At 35.6% G+C, this 26,523-nt stretch overlaps 1 protein-coding gene across 5 annotated transcripts in view; it reads left to right on the top strand.

Annotated features, from left to right (window-relative positions):
* Window positions 1-226: 226 nt before the first annotated feature.
* Window positions 227-26,523, top strand: part of LOC131800350 (restin homolog) — a 100,023-nt gene continuing 73,726 nt past the window's right edge. The window contains exons 1-2 of one of the 5 annotated variants that reach the window (XM_059131020.1): window positions 227-1,017; window positions 1,285-1,613. In XM_059131020.1, coding sequence (XP_058987003.1) covers window positions 1,370-1,613 — 244 coding nt within the window. In that variant the 5' untranslated portion in view covers window positions 227-1,017; window positions 1,285-1,369. Of the gene's footprint in view, window positions 1,018-1,284; window positions 1,614-26,523 lie in introns of those variants that run through there. The other 4 variants (XM_059131036.1, XM_059131033.1, XM_059131017.1 and 1 more) reach the window with 4 other exon arrangements.

Here is a 26,523-nt window from a genome sequence, read left to right as displayed (position 1 = left end):
TTTTGGCTTGAAAACTAAAAGACTACCAAAAATCTATGAAAAAAATAAATCATAGGTATCAAAATCGAAAATCGATAACAAAATATGAATATTGCGATTTTTGCCATAGGCAAAAGTCGATTTCAACTTTTAGATGTTTAACCATCTAAAGTCGACCTACATATCCCTTCTCTGTCAAATCTCCGCTGTGCTCTCTTCGGTTTGCAACGTACGTTTCATCCCCCTTCAAAAATAATTTTTATTCATTTTCTAAAGAATCAAACAATTTTAAATAAAAATCATTCAACATAACTAACGCTAGCAATTTAGCTGTCGGTGAATATACGAAACGTCGCGTGTTATATAATGAAATAACTAGACTGTGGTCCGCATTCAAATCACGATTTTTGAAAACAATAACAATTTCCCTAATAAAATAATTGCTGCAGTTAATGAACACAGCAAAAAATGGTGATTTGTGTGTTTGTAAATACACAACAAACAAGATAAATGTGTCAATGCAGCAATTGAGAAAGAGAAACAGTCAACAAAATAATAAGTTCGTCCAATAAATTTCAATTGAGAGCGCCAATAGAGAAGTAGAAAAAATAATTTAGTTTCCAAATAACCGTCACATTTGTACATTGTGTAGCGTCTCATTGTGTCAACGTGTGTTGTGTTCTTATTTTCGGGGTTGCATAAATTAACAGCGTGACAAAACACAAAAAAAATACCTAACAAATATTTGCATAATAAAGTTATTAAAATATAGTAAAGGCCATCGTCGTCGCCGTCGTAGCTGAGATCAGCCAGAAACAAAAACAAACGGAAGAATTTGTAACAAGAAAAAAAGGCCAAAACGAAACGAAAATCTTGAATTTGGAAAAAAAATATTTGTTGTTTATTTTTTTCATCTCTGCTTTGTGTTTATATTCCGGCTCAGCTGTTTGTTGTGTGCGAGAGAGTGGTGTTGCCAACCTCTCAGTTGTCATCTATACTCCGGGTTATACGGTAAAGGTATCTTGAAATACCACTAAGGTAAGTAAATCGAATAAGAAAAAAAGTCGCCGGTTCTGATTTGGAAAAGAAATACGTGAGTTCGTTTCGCGAGTGATTAAAAGTGTCGAGGCTAAAATTCTAGTTGGCATCCGATCGAGTCAGAAGATTTTTCCCTAAATTTCAAAATAATTTGAAGTAGGCTGTAGCCCTTTGGAAGTTATTCATATTGGTTTACATCATTAAACATATTCGATACGTTTTACATTTGATGGATATTTAAGGCATAATTAGTTTAAATATTTTTAGTTTTTATTTCCCTCATTCAAAATTTCTGACCATCGCGGTACGACTAGATCTAAGCCTGTGTTAAAAAAATAAATAAATATAAATTATGAGTGATCAAAATGAGGCAGCTGGCGCCACAGGTGGCGCTGAACAGACATCAACAACAGCAACATCACAGGCTATTCCTGCTACACCCAGATCCAGTGCCACAACTCCTACCTCATCTGTTACCGGTGCACCAGTCAGTCGCCTAAAGGCTCCAACAAATTTCAGCGGTTCATCGTCTTCAGTTTCGAAAATTGGACGACCATGCTCGCATTCAGCTCCAAAGGCAGGCCCTCCACACCGAGGTATGTATTATAAATCATTAATTTTCATTCATTATGGAACCTATTTCTTTTAATTTTTAAATCTATTGTTGTATTTATTTGATGGGATACTGTAGCTTTATTTGTTATTTAAAAAAGTTGGCCAAGATTCCATTGTTGTTATTATATGGTTTAGGGCTAAGGCACGAAATACTATGAATTGGGAATGGGCTGTAAATACTCGTCAGTTCAGTTGGTGTTGGACATACGCAGAGGAGAAAATCTCAAGCCCCGATCAAAAGCCGGCTACTTAAAAGGAGTATCATTTTGGAAAGGTTATAGTGTCAACAATAATTTGGCATAAATGTTATAAAGGACCTTTTTCGACGATTTTTTTTAAATCAACTCCGGAACCGTTTTAAATCACTCCATCACCTATATTGTCTAAACCGGGTCTTGGAGCCGAACTTTCGGATCAAATATCCGGGTCCGTCCCCCAGAGAAATACTTTCCCGGGTTCAGGGTTCAAATACCTACTTCTAATCCGAGAATTTTTACTAAACTAAATGGTGGTAGTACTCTAAATGCCGAATCTAAAACAATTCCATTCAATGCGGGGCTGTGCAATTAAAAACGTGCCGCGTATTGTGCGGGCCTGTGACACACACCGGGGAAACGTCACGCACATCTTCGTCAATTCGTGTCCAATACGAACTGGGACGACTACACCATCTTGATTGTAATTGCGCCAAGACTACCCTGGTTTGTTTAGTCTGCTGGCGTTCTTCGTCTGCAATGAATGGCCGTGGACTCCGAGGCCGGCATTGATCCTGTGATTGCTGATAGCATCGGTATGAATGCCACTCAGACCTACCTGATCTAGAGGCTCACTCTTATAGCGTTGGACCTGTAGATAGTGTATGTCCTTCCTGACACACCTGGGTGGGGGAGTTGTATCCACCATATGATGGTCGGGATAATTCTCACGATAACACCCAAGCAGCTACTGCAACGAAAGCATGTAATTATGCTGACGTAAGAGAAGGACTTTTGCCTCCCTATGTAGATGGTCCACTGGTGTCATGAGGAGGCATCCTGTCGCAGTTCTCAGAGCTGCATTCTGGCTTCCACTATGAGATAGGGGTACAATAAGGTATAATAAGGAGGTAGAACAGCTTCGTAAAACTACAAAAATATAGACCTGAGGCTATGTCCGCTTCCTGTCAGACTCATTCAAAATTATTGTTTTCATTTTTTTTTCATATTTTTCCTCATTTTTAAAATAAGTTAAATATCGCGAAAAATGAATAAAATGTCTGGATTTTTCTCTCAAAAATATGATCTTAACTGTTCAATCTTTCAATTTCATGGCTACACTGGTTAATAGCTTTAATGCGCGAGTCGCAATTCATGTGTCTTCCAATCATTGCTTTTGAAAATATTTTTTCATTTTTCAAAACAATTGATACATACACAAAATTGGCAGAAGTCGGACACAAAATTGTAATCAGCTGTCAGCTCCACCTTACCTTTTTGTTGTACCATGGGTACAACCTTTCACATGTGTCATCGACCACTGGGCCCGACACCATGATTGTACAATCATCCGCATATGTTACAATCTCTATGCCGTCTGGAGGGCGAGGGATTTTGGAAAGGTGGTGGTTAAACAGTTCACTTCACCTTGGGGAACTCGCTGTTTCACTCTAGGGACTTTAGACTTAGACTACTCATGTCAGACCCAACAAAGTATATATATTCCTGATCAGCGTAAAATTCAAAGACGATTTAGCGATGTCTGTCTGTCTGTCTGTTGTAATCACGCTATCTTTCGAAATAATTGAGATAGAAGGCTAAAAATTTGCAGACATGTTTAGTAGACAGTTTAAGTTCGTAGGCGGGTTAAGTTCGTAAATGGGTCATGTAGGTCCACGTTTTTATATTACCTTAATATAACGGTACCTCCCGATATTCGGTATTTTGATAATTTTAGCGACATTATTTACGGGAATTTGATATTTGGAGTTCGTAATGGATACTACAGCCTATGACAGAAAATTGTTTGTGCAGGTCAACGTCTTCGTATAGGCCCAATATATCAGTACCTCCATATATTCGGTATTTTGATGATTTTAGCGACATTATTTACCAGAATTGTTTCAAATTTGGCATTTGAAATTCGTAATAGATACTACAGCCTATGACAGAAAATTGTCTGTGCAGGTCCCCGTCTTCGTATAGCCCCCATATAACGGTATCTCCCTATATTCGGTATTTTGATGATTTTAGCGTCATTATTCACCGGAATAGTTTCAAATTACGTATTAAGAGTTCGTAATGAGAACTACCGTCTAGAACAGAAAATTGTTAATGCAGGTCCATGGGCTGGATTCTTGTTATATGAAAATATGAAGTGAAAAATATTTCCTTTATAACATTTTTCATTTGATATTTCTTTCCTTTATAAAAGTTTTCATTTCACATTTTCATAGAATATAGAATTGACACTCAGGTCTTCGTATAGGCCCAATATATCAATACCTCCCTATATTCGGCATTTTGACGATTTTAGGTACAATACTCACCGAAATTGTTTGAGATGTCGTATTTGAAGTTCGTAATGGATGTTGCAGCCTATGACAGAAAATTGTCTATGCAGGTCCAGGTCTACGTATAGCTCCGATATAACGGTACCTCCCTATATACGGTACATATTTAATGATTGTATCTATATTATTCAATGTTTATTTCAAGTTTCGAATTTAAATATTGTAATGGCTTATGACAAACAATGCCTATGTCGGTCCACGTCGTATAAAAATTTAAAAGAATTTTTAACGGATTTTATTTTTTGAAAATATCCAAATTCGTTCCAAATGGTGGAGGGTATTCAAAGTTCGGCCTGGCCCAACTTACTGCTTTTTAACTTGTTCAGTATTACCATTGAGATTCCGTCTGGGCGCAACGCTTTGGATGACTTAGCGTTCCAGATGACATTTGCAACATCGCCCATCGTAAACTGTGGTGCCTCCTCAGCGGGAAGAGATCTGATACGACGCTTCGCCCTATCGCTCTCCTGCTCAGCGCACCTCTTCGGATCAGTCACCGTTACGTCGTTAAAAATGGCTGAGGTCCTAAAATCCTTTTTTTAAGGTTCGAGTGCGATTTAACCATTACCCACAGGTTACTTATATCGATAGGTAGATAGTATATGACTTCCACTGTCAAATCACTGATTCTAGGCGCTCCTAATGCACCATGATATAGTCCATATTGAATTACGTCGACTCTTAAAGCTATCGTACCTTTAAACCATTGCTCTGATGATTTTATGTGTCATTTTTCATTGCGTGGACCACACGCAGTAGCAATTTTCATCATTCGAATCCAGCCAAGGGACTGAAGATTGTTATATATTTTTTCCGACACACCAATTATGTAGGAGTATACAATGTAGCCGTATTGGTTACATTGTAGTTTACATAACAGCCTGTTTATCATCTTTTTAACATGTAAGCAACCTAATGTTACTTGAGTCTTAAGATTCTCTGTGCCATATTAATTACCATACACTTTTCCCCAATTACCAAGCAGTGAAAAAAATGTCTGCAATCGACAGTCGCATTTTATGAAAGATTGAATTTAATTCAGGCAAATAATCCGACCTTAGCCTTGTTTTGCAAACTCATGCATACCGAGTGTTACTTGAGAGCACTTTTCTGCGTCTGTGTCTGTGTTTTTTGTCTTCGGATGTAATCATTAAATGATTCCAAACATTGCGCATTGTTTCCCACACGGAAGATTTCCCAGACTAGTAGCGTGCAACAAACCGGTAGATAAGTCGCTATTTGTGCTAAATGTTGTTTTCGGAAAGGGGGCCAACGACGCTTAGGTGGTGGTGGCAGATGTATTCTCTGCATAACTATAACAATAATAATTTCGGTTAATAATTCAACATCATAAACTGAGACAAGATTAAAACATTGCTTTTACGTAATTCCAAGCAACATTATAATTAAATGTCAGCCACATAATACCGGTCGTTGGTGGGTTGGTTGGTTAGTTATGTATGTATGGATGTGCCAGTGGTAAAGACGAGTTGCTGAGACCGAACTACGGATGACGATGTCTTTTATTCCTAACTAACTACGTTTCTTGCCTTTGTTCACTCACAAAGCAGTTGCCAGTCATAATGAGAGGAAGAAAATCATTCTTTTTTGAAATTTATTTGACTGACTGTGACTTGAGTGTATTGCAAGTTCATTTACGTACTTCTTTTGTATGCTCCGATGTTTCAAAACAAATGTTCTACATGTGTAATACCATAACATGTTGTTGTCTTTTGCATGACCTCTGCCACTGGTCATGAGGCAACAGAAAGATTTATTGCTATTCCAACTAGTGGGATTTTTCTGGCCAAAAAAGGGCCAACCAATGTGGCGCCTTTAGATTTCTTGTTTTGCGATGGTAGGTTTTTTGTTCGAATGTAGACCGATGTTCCAATTCTTTTATCATTTCTTGTAAATACAATTTCATATTGTGGCTCGAAGTGTGGGAATGAATATTTTGGAGTAAATCCAATTTTTTTTATTTTTTATATTATCTCCATTTTCCTTCCAACAGTTTCAAACCGGAATATGTGACAAGGTCATGCTCTGACAATAAAATATGTAATAACCAAACAAATGAGCGAGTTCTTAACTCTTGAGGAACCTTTGTGGAATATGTAAAAAATATTGAAGTTTTTGATACGATGCAAGATTCTAATGTTTTTTTTCTGGTAGCATTTTATGGTGGCTGGCGATCTGGTAATCCCACTACGTGACAGCATTCATACTGTAATGGTTGTTGTTGTGACAATACTTATCTGCGTGTTGCTTTCCGCTAATTTGGTTCCAACTCCATATTTAAAAATTCAGCTGCCTTCATAGACTGTGGCCAAATATTTTCAGAAATCAGTTGGGTATGTTTGAAAGGGCAATTGAAAAGATGCCGTGTGCTTTGTGGGCCTGTAGCACTTGTTGGACAGACGTTTAGCACATTTCCATTGATCCGCGCCCAATACGAATTGGGACGACTGCACCGTCCTGAACGTAGTTGATCTAAAATAAACCTTAAATAAACCTAAAATAAACCATTCTGCGTTTGCAATGGATGGGGTGGACTCCGAGGACGGCATTCATACTCCAATTTTTGATGACATCTGTGACTGTATCAGTAGGACTGCCGCTCCGACCTGCCTGATAGGCTTCTTGTTCCATAGGCTCTCTCTTATAGCTTTCGACTTTCCTCTCTAAATCATGCACGTCTTTCCTGCCACGCCTGGTTGGGGGTCAATAACATCAGTATGAATGCTACTCTGACCTCAATGATACACCTTGATCTTATAGCGTTGAACCCCCCCTTTCTAAATTGGAACTACACGATCCTGATCTGAGACCACAAGGTGATACAGCAATGCAAACATATGGTTATGCTGAAGTACGGACGAATTCCTTGTTAATGCACTTATCCCCTTCTTCCAAACTACGAAAATATCCGTCACTATGTCAACAGCCACACTTATTACAACGCCCAATAAAAGAAATATTTTACAACAAACAACAACAACATCTATCGATCGAAACTCAAAAAATAAGGAGGTACCCCATTGGATGAATCACCATTACGTCGTTCAACGCGGCGTGAAAGCGAATCTTACCCAAATTTCATCTTTTGTTGAAAAGAATTTCGTTCAATTATAACAATTTGATATTTTTGGAACTGAACAGTTGTTAATTAATCTACTTCATTTAACGGTATTTGCTATTTGACATTGAAGTCACATTGAGAAGTTAGAAATTTCATATGTTCTACGAAGTTGTGCATTTAGCTCTTGGGTACAATTTTGTAGCTGATAGTTTTGTTGAAAGTTGACCTGAACACGGAACACGGGTTAAGCATCGATGCTTGCAATTTTGAAATTAAAGATGAAGCTCTTGATGAGATTCTGTGTTAAACTTCATTGCTCTTTTACGAAAAAGCCAGCCGATGAAATTCTTCTATGCCAAATACATTTTGCTTAAGAGAGTAAAAAAAGATTCAAGACGGTTTTCAGTTTGGAACTTGAGGAATCACATTTCTTAATTCGACCACTAAAAGTTCATGGCAGGAGACACGGGTCTATTTTATTTTAGGTCTTTCATATATGGTTATATATTTTTGATATTCCACTGTACTATGGGTGTACGACATATTTGTTCCAAATTTTAATCAATTCTCCCTGCTCTTTTGACGTTGAACCGTTTGATTCGGCGGAGAGATTTCAAATTACTGACTGCGAAGATATTAATTTGATAAGTATTTCTGCTAAATGTTGTCTGTTAGAGATCCCTCCAGTTGGTGGTACATGAATGAAGAACTAACAATTTCCGACACAACTCAAACTTAATCATATCCAGTACGAACATAACCAAACCATACCACAACTATAATTTTCCCGTTTGATGCTAATTAGCAGCCAGTTCCGAACGAAATATGATAGAAAATCGGAATAGGAACATTGACGGTTTCATGGGCATCTATTTGTTACACGTTCTTTAAGCTAATAATCAATAATTCTTGGTTTTTATTGGAATTTTAAAGTCAAGCATAAAATGGAACGACAAAAAGCATGCCGAAGATTATGGTGTTCGAAATCATTTAGTTATGCTTTTCGGCTTGTTCTGGGAACTAGTTTATCACAAATGGAGAATGCACAGCAGATAATCGCAGATACTGACTGCCACAATGATGTCAATTATGTTATCATTCAGATACGCCACAGTTAGACAAAATACGAATAGTACGTGCGTCTGTTTATCTGTCTGCCGGCTTGCTTGAATGAAATAAAGAAAACCAAAAAACACATACACGCGCGAGAGCGTTCTTGCTTTTTTGTTTCTTTTGTGGAGAAATGCAAAGGCCGTCCCCCTACCCGCCACCTAAAAGTGATAGAAAGACAAGCGTGCTGACAGCGATGACATAATTGAGAACAAGTTGCAATATATGAGAATAACGGATCCATTGTCTATTTAGAAATTGTTCCATTTTTTTGAATGCATCATGAAAACAACCTACACCATTTCTAGTGGAATGTTGACAACAATTATAAATATATTTTATTGTTGTACTTCAAACAGATCTGGTGGGCCTAAATATTATATTGTTTTATTATTATTTTAAAAACTACAAACATATATAACCGAGGAAAAGTCTTAGAGTTATGCTAAAATCGCATTTTTGTCTGACACACTGAAGATCTGTCTATCTTTTGTGTATATTATAAACGTTTTTAAAGGAGAGAAATTCTGAGTTTTAGGAGAGGTAGGAATAGGAGAAGAGTGAGTAGAAGGGGCAAGTCAATACCAGTGTTAACTGATTTTTTTGTTTCGATGCGACTACTTATGCTCTTAACGAGATCATTATGAGTACTGGTTTACTGGGAGAAGAAGTTGAGAGTTTGAATCCGCTAATGTCATATCAGTCTTCCTTTTTATACCCTACACCACATAGTGGTAAGGGTATTATGTCTTTGTTGCATTTGCATTTGTTTGTGACATGGAGAAGGAAGCAAGATAGACCCTTAGTTACTTTTTAGAATTTTCATAGAATCACTTTCTTAGTCGATTTATGCATGTCAGTCCGTCCATGTATTCTTGTGACCAAAATGCAGGCCGCATTTATTATGCGATTGAGATGAAATTTTGCAAACAGTATTGGCCCAAGTACGAACCCGAATTGGTGATAATCGGATAAAATTTATATATAGCTCCCATATAACTTCAACCGATTTCGGGTTAATTGTGCACCAAATAGCCAATATAAGTCCAAATGACCTGAATTTTGGCACATCCAACCAAATTCAATCTAGAAGCAAGTTGATCAAATTTGGTGAAAATCGGTTCAGTGATAGCTAAAGCTATAGCTCCCATATATATGTTTCATCCGGTTTGGTGTTTAAGTCCCTCACATGTGTAATATGCATTCGACAACAATGATATTTGGTACCAGATATCTTATAGAGCTCGGAAATACCTTTGCCAAATGTTATCGAGATTTCGATTTAGATATATCAAAATATATTCTTAATTCGATTTCAGGTTTATTGCGCCATTATTTGGCTAATATCAGCCCAAATAGAGTGAATTTCGGGACGTACGTTTCCATTTGGTAGAACTCGGCTCCGGTATATATTTTTTTAATATAATCCTTCTCGAAGTGATATCATGCACTGTATAGCAATGCTATTTGGTATAAAAGATTAAAATATTGGGTATCGTATAGTCGGGCCCGCCCACATTTTGACTTTTTGAAGATAAATAATAGATTTTATTTATTGGTCGGCCCCGCCCGGTTTTTGACTTTTTTAAGATAAATAACAGATTTTATTCATTAGATCTTCGATCGAGGTATTCCGAACGGAATGGCTAAAGCATTCTGATGGTCGAGGGTACAAAAATTACAAGCTATTGTAACAATATTTTAACAGATTTCCATAAATTTCCCTAGATAAAAGGGAATATAAAACAAGTTGGAAAGTATCTGTCGGTTTAAAAATTGATCCTGAGCATATGATCTTTTTTTGCTTATATTGCGAGGTGCAAAATTTAAAGACATTTTATGAGAGTTATGTATATTTAAACATTTTGTCTGTTAATTTGCCTATTTTCAAACCTGACGTAATATATTGGGCAATGAAATGACCGAAGAACTAGATCGGGGTAGTTTCCAGACGATTGATCTACCGCTTGAAGAGACTGTCAAACCATGTATAAGCTATTATGTCAGCCGATTTAAAAAGGCTCTCATTGAAGAAACCGGTTTCAAGGCATCTAGAACCATCTTGCCGGCAATCTCGAGAAAAAGAACTGGCATATTGACTGGCCACTGCAGTATCAGATATCTGGCATCTAGATGAGTGGTCAGATATCTGAGAATTGTGGTGGCCATATTGATTGTCCACTGCAGTATCATATGTCTAACCTCTAGATGGAATAACGGTCGTCCCAAGTACTGCAGAACCAATGAGGGCCAATAAGAGGTAGAGACGATTAAACATCTACCATGCAGTTGTCCCATAGCATATCAAGCATATCATGATTAGGTAAGCCTTTATATCACTAGATATTTCTAATTTTTCCTTTTTTTCCCAATTTTTATACCCTCCACCATAAATAGTATGGAGGGTATAATAAGTTCGTCATTCCGATTTAGACGATTTAGCCCTATAGGGCCCACATACGATTTTAGCCACATTTTTCAATGGAATTGCCTGAAAATCAAAACAAGGAGATCTTTCTGAGTACTTTATCCCCTGGAAGAGAATTGTCTATATAAGTTTACGATATCGTATAGCCCCCTTAAAACGGTACACCCCCAACATATTCGGTATTTTGATGATTGTAGTCAAATTTTCAATAACATTGTCATTTGAGTACTTCATCCCCTATCTATATAGGTCCACGATATCTTATATCTCCAATATAACGGTACCTCCCTATATTCTATATTTATATGATTTTAGCAACATTTTTCAATGGAATGGTCTAAAAATTCACATTAGAAGTTCTTTCCAAGCACTTTACATCCTGGAAGAGAAATATCTATATTGGATCGTATAGCCAACATTCACCGGAGTTGTTTCAAATTTCGTACCTAGAATTCGTAATGGGTACTATAGCCTATGACAACAAATTGCTTATGCAGGCCCACGTCTTCGTATAGCCTCCATATAATGGTACATCCCAATATTCGGTATTATGACAATTTTAGCGACATTATTCACGGGAGTTATTTCAAATTTCGTATTTAGAGTTAGTAATGGGAACTACAGTCTTTGACAGAAATTATTTATACAAAAAGTTGCTTATGCAGGTCCACGTCTTCATATAGACCCCACTATAATAGCTATATTCGGTATTTTTAAATTTGTAATAGAATATTTGGCGAATGTAATTTTTTTATTTTTGAAAATATCCAAATAAGTTTCAAATCCTCTAATTCTTCTTAAAATGGTCACAATTGACCAATGGCCTCCGTGTGAATCAGCTGTCGACACTAGTGTTGTATTATATGAGAGAGTAGTGTTCTGATATTGCTAACGTTCGCGACTGACATAAATGATCTATTTTTTATACCCTCACCCATATGGCTAGTTATACCCTCAGCCATATGGCTAGAGACGAAATAACGGTTTTCGAATATTGGTCTCTTTGGACCAAATCCGTTTCAGGACATTTGCAGTTGATCTAGCGATGTCCGTCCGTCAGTCTGTCTGACTGGTCCAAACTTGGTACATCGTAATGTTATTATCAAACTTAGATCGAGTTCGGAGATGGGCAATATCGGTCCACTCCTAGTGCTTCCCTCACAATTGTCAAGATTTTGAATAATTATAACTCTTATAAAGTGTGATGCAAGAGCCCGTTTGTCTTTAAATTATACACTTGACAATATTTTAATTAACCCAAGGTCTGTTGTGATGATGGAATATATCGGAATATTTTGGCCCCACCAAGGGTCAACATTTTGAATATCCATGATGCTCATAAAACGAGAAATTAACATCCGATTTCATTCAGACTTGGTACCTATATATTGAGATATTTCCATCAACAGAATATCTGTTATAAAGATGGTAGGGATCGGACCATTGTTTCTGGTACCTCCCCCACATTGAGGCCAAGATTTTCAAAAAAACCCAACGCTCAAAAAAAAAAAAAAACGAAAAAGCATCCAACTCTCTTCAAATTTCACACATTTTTTCTAATAAAAAATCTGTTGTGAAGATGATATATATCTCGAACCCCTTCTGGTACCTCACCCACAAAGGGTCACAATTTTTAATACATTTTTCTGTCATAATTTGCGAAACCAATCAGCGATTCTTTAAGAATTACTATATTTAATTTTAATTTTATTTTTATTCATATTCAATTAACACAGTTACCTAGCCCATTGGGCCATGGACGGTTCCAAAAACTTATATACATGACTACTCTTTCTCAATCAAAAACCTAAGATTAGTATGGAATTTATTTATTTCGCATACAATTGGATATAAATGTTCGATTTTCTTGTAATTTTGCCCATACGAATATTTTAAATGTATTACATGAAATATGAAAATGGATTACTTCGGTCGACTATATCTGCTACCTCATGCACATTTTAACATTTTTTAAAAATTATCACATATCTCATATAAAGTCAAGTCAAACTTGGCACGTCGCAATATTTATGTATATGTATTTAGATCCGATAGGAAATAGTCAATATTGGCCCATTTCTTCGGAACCTACGTCATAGAGGGTCAAAAATTTGAATAATCATAACAGAAGTCAAAATATATATTTAAATCTTCGAACATTGGCTGAGGGTACACATCTGTCGGCAAACCCGACTAATACTTTTTAACTTGTTGTAGTTCATTTTGAAAATTTTCAAAATTTTGAGTCTTCCACATATCGAAAGTTTGAAATGGATTTCTGATAGATCAATCTAATTCCCCATTTTTTCTGAGTTTCGCAAAACTAGCTCCATTATGCACGCTTCAATAGAATTATTCTCCAATAACTTTGCACATTCTGTACAATATTTAAAATAACACACAATAACATTTGTTAATGTCACAGGGTATTAAATGTTGTTATCGGCATTAGTGTCAAATTCGCTGGTAATTATCTGATCGGCTTTACTAGCTGGCCGGCCACCGGTCTAGTTTCAATTTGTAAATTAGTTGTTATTAAACATAAATACACAATAACAACAAAACCAACAACGACCACCAACAGAAGCAGCAGCAACAACAACAATAACTACAACCGCTCTTTAAAAAAACCCACATTTCATCAAATCAATTAATTATAAGCCGTATTATTTAATTGTTAATGCTTTTGACAATTGAAATGACAATAAATGTTTTGATCGCCAAGCTGTGAGTGGTATAATGCGTGGGGGTTCTGAGCCGCTGTATAACTCCATGTCTTTTGATATTCACACGATACAAATACCGCTATGCCAATGGGAGGAGAAATATGACCAGAGCTGCTGACAGTAATTTCTGTGGCAAGTAAGGGTGTAAGAAAGATTTTGTAAATATTATTTTTCGATTTAAATAAGTAATAAAGTATCAGTCGATTTTCGGACAGGTAAATACTCTCAGTCTGTAAACATTTAGATCAGTATATGTGACTAGCAAGTGCTCGCTACTTTGTCAGCGACAATTCCACCTGAAATTTTTAGAATCGTTCCACCAGTTCATTGTAGTACTCAAAGTGTATAAGTGTTTCATAATTTCTTGGATAGCATTTTAAAATAAAACTTCAACAACGGATTAACTTTTCAACTGCACCAGTTCGATAAAACTTTATTCATGTTCTAGATTTTCTTTTTCGAAAAGGATAATCGAAAAATGCTTACTTTTCGCATCAAAATATCTTCAAAATCTTTCGCTTTGAAATATACGAAGAGGATATTAGTTAAATGCTTGCACAATACCAATTTCTCTGGACGAAACTACGCCTTTTTATAACAAAAATTGTATGTAAATCCTACAAACCAACAGTGACCCCAATATCAAATTTAGTACCATTTAGTAGGGTAAGTGTGCCTAAGTTCGGCATGTCCCAGTAGTCGACACTTTTTATTTTTAAGCCCAAATAAATGAAACTATTATAACTAAATGTATTTTGTTTACTTCAAATATATTGTCAGCTATCTTTGTGCACAATTTCGTTAAGAAAAGATGATTTACTCTAATAAAAATTAAATTTATGTCTGTGAAGGTCCTCAACAATCCATATTCTTAAGAAAATTACAATAAAGACGTCGAATCAGTTTAACTAAACAAAAATAGTATATTTTAATGAATTAATTTATTATTATTATAAAATATTCTTACAAAAAAATTGGTATGCCGACTGTTGGAACATGCCATACCGACAATTAGCAAGAGGTGCCGACTACTGGATAAAAAGCATTGTTTTAATAAAGCTAAAAATTTATAAAATTTAATAAAAAGTTATTAAAACTTTATTTATTATTGCAAAAACTATAAAAAATTTCGAATCTGAATAAATTAACTTTGTAATAATTGAAAAGTTTCACTCAAAATCCTAAAAGTGCCGACTACTGGTACACTTACCCTATTTCTCGAACAATCATAGTACGCATTACCAAACCCAATCCCTTCTCTCAAAACTATATAGCAAGAGTGGCTTGCATATAAAATGTCGGAATCTGAGCTATATTCTAAGTCTCGATCCATAATTTATTACCTTACTTTTCGTAGAGTTATACTACATCAGCAGTGACCTCGATGCTAAATTTCAGAATTCTTTTTCTATCCAGACGACACATTTTGTGGCATTTCCACGTTTCGTACGTTGATAGTAGAATATACAAACCACATCCTTCTCTCATCTACAGGCACCAACAGTGACATCCGTATCAAATATCAGGATTTCAGCTCTATTCCTTCACCCAATGGCAAATTTAGTAGCAATCAAAACAATTGTCACATCTCAAACTCCGATACCAACAGTGACCTTAATGACAAATTTCAGGCGTTCTGCTCTTTATTTTCCCCCATTATCAAATTAGTACAATTATAGTACGCGTATCCAAAACCTGCTCCTTCTATCAATTCCAGATACCAACAGTGACCTCAATATAAAATGTATGGAGATCCAGTTTTAATCCTTCACATAATAACTAATTTAGTACCATTTTAAAAACCAAAACCACCTAGTACTTTTCGTACATTTATAGTACACATTTCCAAAACCAACAGAGACTTTAATATCAAATTTTTAGGATTACAGTCATATATCTTCACCCAATATCACATTTAGTACCATTCATCACTTTTCGTACAATTGATGTATAAATTTCGGAAACCACCTCCATATGTCCAGGCTACACATCAACAGCGACCCTAATACCAATTTTCAGATTTGGAGCACTATCTATTCTCTAAATACAAAATTGTACCAAGTACTTTTCGTGCACTCCGAATTTCGAATTTCCGATAAACCTTTATCCTACGCTCCATCAGCTCATTCCGTTTGTCCAATGTAGAGCATTCAATTTTTAGTTCATTCTAGCATTTTTGGTACCCTTTTTCCAAAAACCCAGCCTTATCACACACCTACCCACCAAGGCTGACCAAAAATAATATATGCAAAAATATTAGGACGTAAATGATTTGAAAAAAAAGTAAAGTTCGGCTGGGACGAACTTTGAATACCCTCCAACATTTGGAACGAATTTGAAAATTTTCAACAAAAAATAAAATTTGTTACAAATTCTGTTAAAAATCTTAAAAATATGGGAAGTCGTTATATTGGGGTCTATACGAAGACGTGGCATAGGCAACTTCTGTCATAGGCCATTACCATTCAAATACGAGACTAGAAACAATTACGTTGAATAAATAATCGATAAAAACATCAAAATATGGAATATAGGGAGGTACAGTTACATGGGGACTATACGAAGACCCGACCCGTACCTGCAAAGATAATTATGATAATAATGTCACAAGCTGTAGTACTCGGAACTTTAAATACGAAATTTGAAACAATTCTGGTGAATATTGTACCTAAAATCGTCAAAATACCGAATATAGGGAGGTACCGATATATGGGGGCTATACGAAGACCTGGACCTCATGGACTGTAGTTCCCTTTGGGAACTTCAAATACAAAATTTAAAACAATTCCGGTAAATAATGTCGCTAAAATCATCAATATACCGAATATAGAGAGGTACCTTTATAGGGGGGTATACGAAGAAGTGGACCTGCGTATTCAATTTTTTGTCATAGGCTGTAGTGACCATTACGAACTCTAAAATCAAAAATAAAATCATCAGAATACCGAATATGGGGGGTACCGTTGTATGGGGGCTATACGAAATCGTCTCAAAAATATATATACTTTGTTATGTCTAAAATTATTATATACTATGTATGGTGGAGCGTATAAAAATAGGCCAATTTTGGTTTCAGATCTACAGAAACTTTACCTAACACAATATATATATATATATATATATATATATATATATATATATATATATATATATATATATATATATATATATATATATATATATATATATATATATATATATATATATATATATATATATATATATATATATATATATATATATATATATATCGAATATCGCCTTTGATGCCTTATGTTAATCATTACCATCTAATTTATGTATATCGAAAGAACTTAAATGCGAAAAGCAACAGTTGTATGCGTTTTTGCACATTTTGGAATTTTTTGTGTTTCAATAAAAATCAATAATTTGTGAAACAAACGAATTGGTGCATTTTTGTGGCATCTTGGAAGCAATAATAATTTTAGATAATTGGATTAGTTCATCATTTTTATTTTTTTAATTTCCGCACATCCATGATTAAAACTGCCTCATACATGGGTTTATAGACAGATTTTTTGTCGTAAAAGTTGTAAGCCTTAGTGTAACCTTGAAAATATATTTCATTATTAAAAAAATACTCTACGATATGAAAAGTAGCTCAGAGCGAGGGCGTTTGGTAGTTAGCTAGAAAGAGCTTGCAATTCTAATCATTGATCAATTAAAAATGCATTTTTTGCGATCGGTTAAAAATACTTAATAATTATTCATCCATCCATCCATCCGCTGGGTGGATAGATCACCCAGCCGATTGTTTTGGTTGCGTTCTCGTTTTGTTTTGAGCTAGCTGCCTGTATTTCAGCGAAGAAAAAAAATATGGTTCTAGAATTTTATCTCTGTCGTGGGAGTAGTATCTTAATTTGTTGCTTTGATCATTTTTAGCTTTTTTGTTGGTAAGCATTTTATTAGAAGATCTACGGCAACGGTATCTGTTGCCTATTGTTTACTGTGTTTGGCCGTGTGACATACCTATTCCCTGTACGCCCATCCATACCCGTCGAATGACGTTTTTATATAACAAATTAATTAAGTTTACAACTATGACTTACATGCCTGCTTACGTTTGTTCATTCGATTCACATGTGTTGTATGAATAATCTTGATTGGGGTATGGAAAGAGGATATTCACTCATATGTTTGTCATATATTTTAAGTATATACAATTATTTTGTGATCTGGAAGAGATTACATCATTTTTTGATATTATTTAAATAATATTAATTCAATTTTTCAAACAAAGATCCCAGTTGGAAATCGATGAATTTCAAATTATCTAAGGAATTCATACCATATCTCTTTAATCCAGCATAAATATAATAAACATATATGTTTAATAGCAAGTTATAAAGCTTCAGTAGGCGTATCGACAGGTATGCATATGGAGGATGATCCATAGCTATTAGACCAAATAGTCTGTTTATCAGTCAGACTGATGGACGGAGTGAGTTTCGTCCAAAGAGACTTAGGGTCTAAAATCATTATTTCGATAAGGCACATTTTTGCCGTATAATAATAATTTTTACATTTTTTTTAAATTTTATTGAATGAAAGCAATCAAATTTTAGAATAAGTTTAGATTTGTTCGAATTGGTCACCTTTGGCAAAAATTATGGCCTTCAAACGGCCAAGGTAACCGTCACACGCTGCCTGAATGTTGCTCTCCGGTATTTTGGCCCATTCCCGTCGAAGCGCTTGCTTGAGGTGATCGACACTTTGGTATTTTTTAGTGCCAACCTTGCTTTCCAAAACACTCCAGATACAATAGTCCAACGGATTGGTATCCAGAGATTTTGTTGGTCATTGTGCGCTGGAAATGAAGCGAGGAACCTCATTTTGTAACCTTTCTTGGGTGGCCGCTGAGTGCGATGGTGCTGAGTCCTGTTGGAATGTCCAAGGTCTGCGCATACATTTATGCATGCCCAAGGCTTTAATACACCCTCCAAAATATTTTCGTGATAATATTCGGCATTTATTCGATTAATACGAACGACCATCGGCTGTTATGGCGGCCCACACTATCATGGCCCGCGCTTGAGTTCTGGTGGCCCACCGAAGGTGCATTTTCAGCCGACCTCTTTGGCAAGTAAACAGGAACATTTTGTTTGTTTACAAACTTCTTGACAACGAATGTTTTCTCATCGGAGAAAACCAAATTCGGCAGTTCACAACTTTCGGCCAAGCGAATCAACTCTTTAGCTCTTTTGGGTCTATTTCTTTCAGTTGCGGCGTAAGTTCTTGCACTTTTTGGAATTTCAATGGTTTTACCTCGAGCTAATATTTGACGAACGGGATATTGCAATATATTCAGCACACGAGCCATTTTTCAGCCACTGCGACGCGTTTCGATCAAGTCGCTTCTTTACTTTTCGAACCATTTCTGCTGATGTTGCTGTTTTCTTCCGTCCACTTCCTTGACGTCGGGCTACGCTACCAGTATCACGGTAACGAGCGATGGTAGGAAACACAAAAGATTTATTCACATTTAAATGCTGGAGTGCTCAAACGGCAGCCACTTGTGGTTTTCCTGCCAAATTTAAAGAAATCACACTATCACGCTTGGAATCCATCACGAACACCTTTTTTTTCTGGAGAATCCAAAATGCTTTTGTACGCTTGTAAACAATATAATGAACTGTCACTGGAATAATTTTAACAGCTGTCGGACTAGGGGCTTGGAAATGACAGCAGTCTGAAGTCTAAGTTTGATAATAATATTACGATGTACTAAGTTTAAACAAAATGGGATACTCCCTTCGATAATTAACGTGCGCACCAGCACCGGAAACCGCTAGATCGACTCAAAATTCCCGGAAACGGATTTGATTCAAAAAGACCTAGGGTCTTAAGCCGTTACTTCGACTAGGCACAATTTAACCGTATTGAATGATGTATACCCTTTCTAGCCATATGGCTGAGGCTATAACCCTGTATTTCGACAAATGCCCCGGGTATTCATGTTGATTGTGTCCTGCTACCACCATTTAAAATTTAACTTCTCGCCTGTATCTAAAAAGTCCAGCGGATTTAAATTGTCAATTGCATTGCATGTGCGTCATATAAATCCGCATAACATACTATTGTTGTTGTTATTGTAGAGCAGCGGTTCGCTTAAGATGACATTGAAATGACTCAATGAAGTGTTTGGAAATGGAAAAAATTTGAGTTGTTTCACAACCTCTAAGAGAGGAGGAAAATTCGGTTCCCTAAATATTCGTCGTAGACCACATAAAGTATATATATATATATTCATAATCAGCATAAAATTCTAAGTCGATTTAACGATTTCCGTCTGTCTGTCTGTTGAAATCACGATACGGCCTACATTGTTTGAAGTAAAGCTTAACAATTTGGCAGAACAATTTGTATTGTGTCTAGGATGTTTGGTATTGAAAATAAGCTATATCGGTCTACGTTTTGGTATAGTCGCCATATAACGGTACCTCCCGATATTCGGTATTTTGATGATTTTTTTCTACATTTTTCCACGGATTTGTATAAAAATTGGTTTATGTAGATCATAATGGGTTCAAGATCCAGTAACGGAACATGGTATGTTTAGGTCCATGTTTTCGTATAGACCCCATATAACGGTACCTCCCGATATTCGGTATTTTGGCGATTATTCGATTGTCAATTGCATTGCATGTGCGTCATATAAATCCGCATAACATACTATTGTTGTTGTTATTGTAGAGCAGCGGTTCGCTTAAGATGACATTGAAATGACTCAATCTGCTAATGTTATCCAGCCCATTGATTCAGTGGGCGCAAAAATTTTGTTACTTCTCCTCTATCTATGCACGTACCCATAACTACTTAGCTATTGTTAAAGCAAGAACAAGGGGAGCAACCGGTCAGTTACGGTGATGCAATAATACCAACACAATTTGGGAATAAACATGGACAACAACAAAGTAAAATATTCTGGATAAAATTTCAGAGTTCTGGAATACGCACGGGGTGGTGGTGAAAGGGGTCTGAAAAATATTGGAAGTAGATTAGAATAGCATTTGTCTATTTTAGTAGCGTTGTTGTGTCGCTGTGTTGTTGTTGTCATTGTCGTTGTTGATGTTATTGTTTGTGGTTGGTTGTAGTGGAGCACACCTACAATTCCGATAACAAATAAAGAAAACGTGAAATTAAAAACAAATGCCGGTAACATTTTGCCCCCCTTTTCCTCCAAAGAGAGAATTTGCAAATATCGCCGTTTAATGTCTTGCCCTCTTCAATACTCAACGCTCTCATTAGGCAAACCAAGTTGGGGTATTTCCCCGAAAGAGAGAAAGAGTAAATACTCATTCGCTTATGCGATCGTGTTGAGCTGTAGAATTGTTTAGAGCCGACTGCTCTGTTCTCTGTAGCCAGCACAACAGCTAGCGACGAAGCAAACCCGCTTAGTATTAAACTTTAGTTACTGTTACGATACTAAGCTAGACGGACGTGTTTGTCGTGTTCAAAATAGAAAAAATCTAACGCAAAGTTAAAAAAACACTAATTTAGCAACAACTACAACAAACCAGAAAAGTAATAAAAAGATTAACATCGAAACCGAACACAAACTAAAATTTACTTGAATTTCAAAACGATTTTCATTTGTGAACGAGGAATTGTGGATAAACAGAGAAAAAGAAACACAACAACACGAAATTAAACGAAATTGTTTTAAATAAAAAAGGTGATTTGAATTAATTCCTAGAATAGTTGCTAATGTTTGGTAATTGTTCGATCGCTGCACTGAACGCAAAATTAAAGCACGAACTAAATAAAATTTACACTCGCACTTGTTTTTATAGTTCCACTGGTGTCACGTTCAAGATTCTGTTTTGCAGGTCCTTTTTCGAATTTAAAAATTACTTTGACTTCTTGAAAAAAAAAAAAAACAAAACAAAAAATTGTGAAACGAAAACAAGGATAACTAATAGTTTAAAATAATCAAAAATACAGTAATTTATTGAAATACATCAGATACACAAGAAAAACAACTTCGAAACAAAATTACAAAAATTGGAAAACAATGCCAAGCAACAAAGTTGTGAAATCGATCGTCGGCCGCTTCAGGTCGCCAAGAGTTGTTGTTTTTGTTGAAAAAAATCGTATTCTGTGTGTTTCCAAGCAAGTTCCTCAAATGACACGGCGAACAACAGTGGACCACGGTAATTGACTAAGACAAAAAAAAAAAAAACAGTGGAAACGCCATTATCCCTTGGGGATACCCGTCCAGTCCCGACCCCCAGTATTCTTGGTTTGTGCCTCGTTAATGAGCATCTTATGCTCAATGGTGTTTGTACTGGATTGTCGCACATATTTGGTTTTCGGTGTGACTCTGTGACGCCGGTTCTGTTTTGGATTCTCGTCTTGAATTTCAAGTAGTTAAATTACTAAACAATGCAATTATTCGCACTTGTCACTGTCATTCGTACGATCGTTCGTTCGATTGCGGCAGCATTTCGTAAAGCGTTTGGGTTCTTTTCTCCTCGTCGGGGAGAATTTGTGCGAGAAAGGGAGGGGGAGGACACATGAATAGTGTAATTAGTTGCTAGTTGTATGGTGAATCACGTCTCAAGACCCAATACTGTTTGATATTTGCCATAACACGATTGTATCCAAAATTAGTGATATTCATTTTTTTTTGGAATACCTTCAAAAGCAATAACAAACACACAGCTTGGCAAACAAAATAGTTGGACTAAATTTTTGAAAATTGTTTTGTGGAAGTCTTCCGGTTATCGGTTAGATAACGACGTGGAACTATTTCGACGTGGAACTATAACAATTCTCAATTAGTGTCTTAGTTTTCGCGCTTGATTTGCTTTATTTATGACACGAATTTGCAAAGCTAATTTTGCAATGCCAATGCAAAACTATTTAATTAAATGCAGTTTTTTTTTTTTTTTTTTTTTTGAAAAAGAGATCGTATGAAGTGTTTGGAAATGGAAAAAATTTGAGTTGTTTCACAACCTCTAAGAGAGGAGGAAAATTCGGTTCCCTAAATATTCGTCGTAGACCACATAAAGTATATATATATATTCATAATCAGCATAAAATTCTAAGTCGATTTAACGATTTCCGTCTGTCTGTCTGTTGAAATCACGATACGGCCTACATTGTTTGAAGTAAAGCTTAACAATTTGGCAGAACAATTTGTATTGTGTCTAGGATGTTTGGTATTGAAAATAAGCTATATCGGTCTACGTTTTGGTATAGTCGCCATATAACGGTACCTCCCGATATTCGGTATTTTGATGATTTTTTTCTACATTTTTCCACGGATTTGTATAAAAATTGGTTTATGTAGATCATAATGGGTTCAAGATCCAGTAACGGAACATGGTATGTATAGGTCCATGTTTTCGTATAGACCCCATATAACGGTACCTCCCGATATTCGGTATTTTGGCGATTATTCACTGAAATTATTTCAAATTTCGTATTTGAAGTTCGTAATGGATACTACGTCCTATGATAGAAAATTGTCTATGCAGGTCCCCGTTTTGGTATAGGTCCCATCTAATGGTACCTTTCTATATTTGGTACTTTTACGATTTTAGTTACATTAATCACCGAATTTTTGTTTCAAGTTTCGCATTTTAATATTGTAAAGGCTTATGACAAAAGTTGCCTATACAGGTCGACGTCGTCGTATATACCCTAATATAATGGCTACATTCGGTATTTTTAAGATTTCAACAGAACTTTTAACGGATTTTATTATTTTGAAAATTGAAAAATTCATTCCAAATCATTCTAAAATGATGCTATGTAGGAGACTTTTGCATAAAGTACCTTTTCAACCCTAAAATGTGATTTTAGATTTAGTCGATTTTAGCCAAAATATTTTGTGAAAAATAACTTTGCAGAATATTTTGACTTGCTACGATCCCGTTTAAGGGGAGTTTTTAACCATATTTATATAAAAGGGCTAAAAAGGCCCCTCGTATTTTAATCTGCAATATTGACGAAGACACCACATACCTAAAACCAACGGATTCCAAGTAATCTTAATGCAAAAATTTGAAAAAAAAAAAGGTAGAAGAGATTCAGGTTCGGGTTCTACAGAAACAATTTCGTATAGTTCCCATATTGTGGTACCTCGTGATATTTGATATACAATTTCGAATCGAATTGGCTGTAATCTTGCTTTTAAGGTTCTTATTGGATGAAATTTCCCCTATTTTCAATTTTTAACATCGGTCCAGGATTGGGCATAAGCTGCAGCCGGTCGAGTTTAGTGGTTGCCAAGGTCCCGATCACAGTTCCAGCATATATATTTTGAAATCCTAATGAGTAGAAAACATGCCCGCAAAATGGACGAGATCTTGGAATTATCGATATTTTTTAAGGCCCTAACAATATTTTTGAACCGAATGAAGGTTCTAACAATATTTTTGAATTCACAAAGTATTTTAACGTATTTCAAACTGTTCTAGGATTATTTTGTTTAATTTTATAAGAAAAAAGATCCCAATTCTTTCAAGAACGGATATATAGAAACCCAACAAGATCTGGTATGTCGACCTCGAATGTTTTTATACTTTTTTTGGAAACGCAGTTGGACATCTTTAAAAATTTGTTTTTATGTCGTTGCATTCCTTGTTTACTTGACGTTGTGTCTCCCCTCATTTGTGTGATTTGAATTGATGTACTTGTTATTGTTATGATTTTGATGTTTATGTTTATTTTTATTGTTATTGTGATTCGGTTTTAATGAAGTGTTCACTTTTATTTGCCTAGTCACACTGTGGTTGTTGTCTTTTGGCGTTGACGACGTTCGCTTTTTTTTTTTTTTTTTTTTTTGATACAAAAGAAACGAACGAATTAAAGTTGTTTTTTAATTCAGTTTTGCGAACGGCGGCAATTCCGACATTTGCTGCTTTTGTTTTTGTTGGGTGATTATTTGTGCTTGCGCTGCTGACGAAACGAAGCATGGATTTAACAATTGCCGTTCGTTTGCCAGCCAGTCAGTCAGTCAGCCACTTCGTTCTGAAAACTTGTTTTGAACCTTGACTTTTGTTTTTTTTTAACGTTTCGAATTTCGCATTTCTACTTTTTCTCAACAATTATTTTTTTTTTTTTCGTTTTGCTGCTGCTTATTTCGACAATTTCACTGAAAAAATTATTTATGTTTTTGTCTCTCTCTTTTTTTGGAGTAATTTCCTTTTATAATTTCATTTTCTAACAACTGAAATGAAATTATACGGGCTAGACTGGCTGGTAACTAGAATACCTCGTCGTCGTCGTCAGCATCTTTGAAGGTGACTTTCTTTTGAATGCCACAACGAGGTTCTTGACCAAGTTTCGCCATCTGCATTCAAACCTTGCTTATTTATTTGGTGAATGTGTGGTGCATTTCTCTTTTGTGGGCATTGAAGACAACCAACCAAACAATGGCCAAAAGTTGGCAATTCTCCCTGTCTCCATGCGAAAGCTGCCACATGACCCCATTCCAACGCCACTTTGCCGATGACATCGCAAATGCCAATTCATGTTTACAATCGTCGTAATTACACCTGAGAACTATTCGATATGCCGACAGAATTGAAAATTTTTTTTTTTTTTCACTTCACTTCACTTCTTGAAAAAAAAAAAAAAACAAATCTGGGAATTGAAATACAAAGTGTTTTTTCCATGTGAATCTAAATTTGGCATAGATTTTGTTTAGGAAATATCTTTACATTTCTCCACAGTTAGTGAGGATCTTATTTATAACTTCAAATATCCAATTCCAGACAATTTCATTAACAAGTTTGAACAAAATAATAAAACATCGAATTTTTGGAGGTACCATTTGTGGCCTCTAAAGAAAAGCGTAGACATATATCAAGAATTATCTGGCTGGGTATAAACTTCAAGTAACAAATTTGCTCTAAATTATTAAAATGTTGTATATTTGGTATCGTCACATTTTATAGTTTTCGTACACAATAAAGTACATATTTCCAAAAACATCCCACTGTCTAAATCCTACACGAACATTGACCCATGTAGGAAAACTCGTAACTCAAGCTATATACCTACACTATAGCATATTAAATACTATTTAGTAGTTTTTTTTACGGATTTTAAAATCCATTACCTTGTCTAAACGCTACACCCTCACAGTGATACTTAAGGAACTAATTTATAAATTTAGTTATTTACGTATACCATATATCATCATGCATTTCATATATTCAGCACCATTAAGTACTTTTCGGATTCGTAATAATAGAACATATATCCAAATTCACCTCTTTATGTCAGGTATACTTCTTTGATTTCCATATAACGTTTTAAGTAGTAGTAGTAGCTTTAAGTACTTTTCGTATACTTAAATTTCCAATTCCATAAAAACCACTCCACTCCATTAAATATTCCTCAGAATTCTTGCTGTATTCGTTCGCCCTTTTAGACTTTTTCGTGGTCTTCTAGTATGAATTTCCAAAGCCCTAGTCTTATCTCGCACCCCCCGCCAAAGGTTGGCCCTCACACAAAATTTCAGGATTCTAAATGAATCAATGATTTAGATACATTGTTGGATTTAAAATTATTAATTTATCGAATAATTTTAATTCGGCTGGGCCGAACTCTTAATACCCTCCACTTGGGGTAAACAAAACATTATAAAAGGCTATACCAAAATGTGGACCTATGCATACAATGTTCCGCCACAGGAGCTGGAACCCATTATGACCTAAAAATACCAATTTTTAGACAAATCCCTGAAAAAATGTGTCGAAAATCATCAAAATACCGAATATCGGGAGGTACGGTTATATGGCGGCTATTCCAAGACGTGAACCGACATAACTCATGTGCAATACCAACCATCCAACCAACAATTGTTGTGCCAAATTTGAAGCTCTAAATCAAGAATTAGAATTTTATACTGATCATGAATATACACACTTTATAGGGTCTACGACGAATATTTAGGGATATTACATACGGAATGACAAAGTTAATAATAAAAACAACATTTACTTGTAAGTAGCGAACT

This window comes from Musca domestica, unplaced genomic scaffold (assembly GCF_030504385.1).
Source record: "Musca domestica strain aabys unplaced genomic scaffold, Musca_domestica.polishedcontigs.V.1.1 11, whole genome shotgun sequence".
NCBI lineage: Eukaryota > Metazoa > Arthropoda > Insecta > Diptera > Muscidae > Musca > Musca domestica.
Note: the sequence above shows the minus strand (reverse complement) of the source record. Positions and strands in the feature narration are given on the sequence as shown.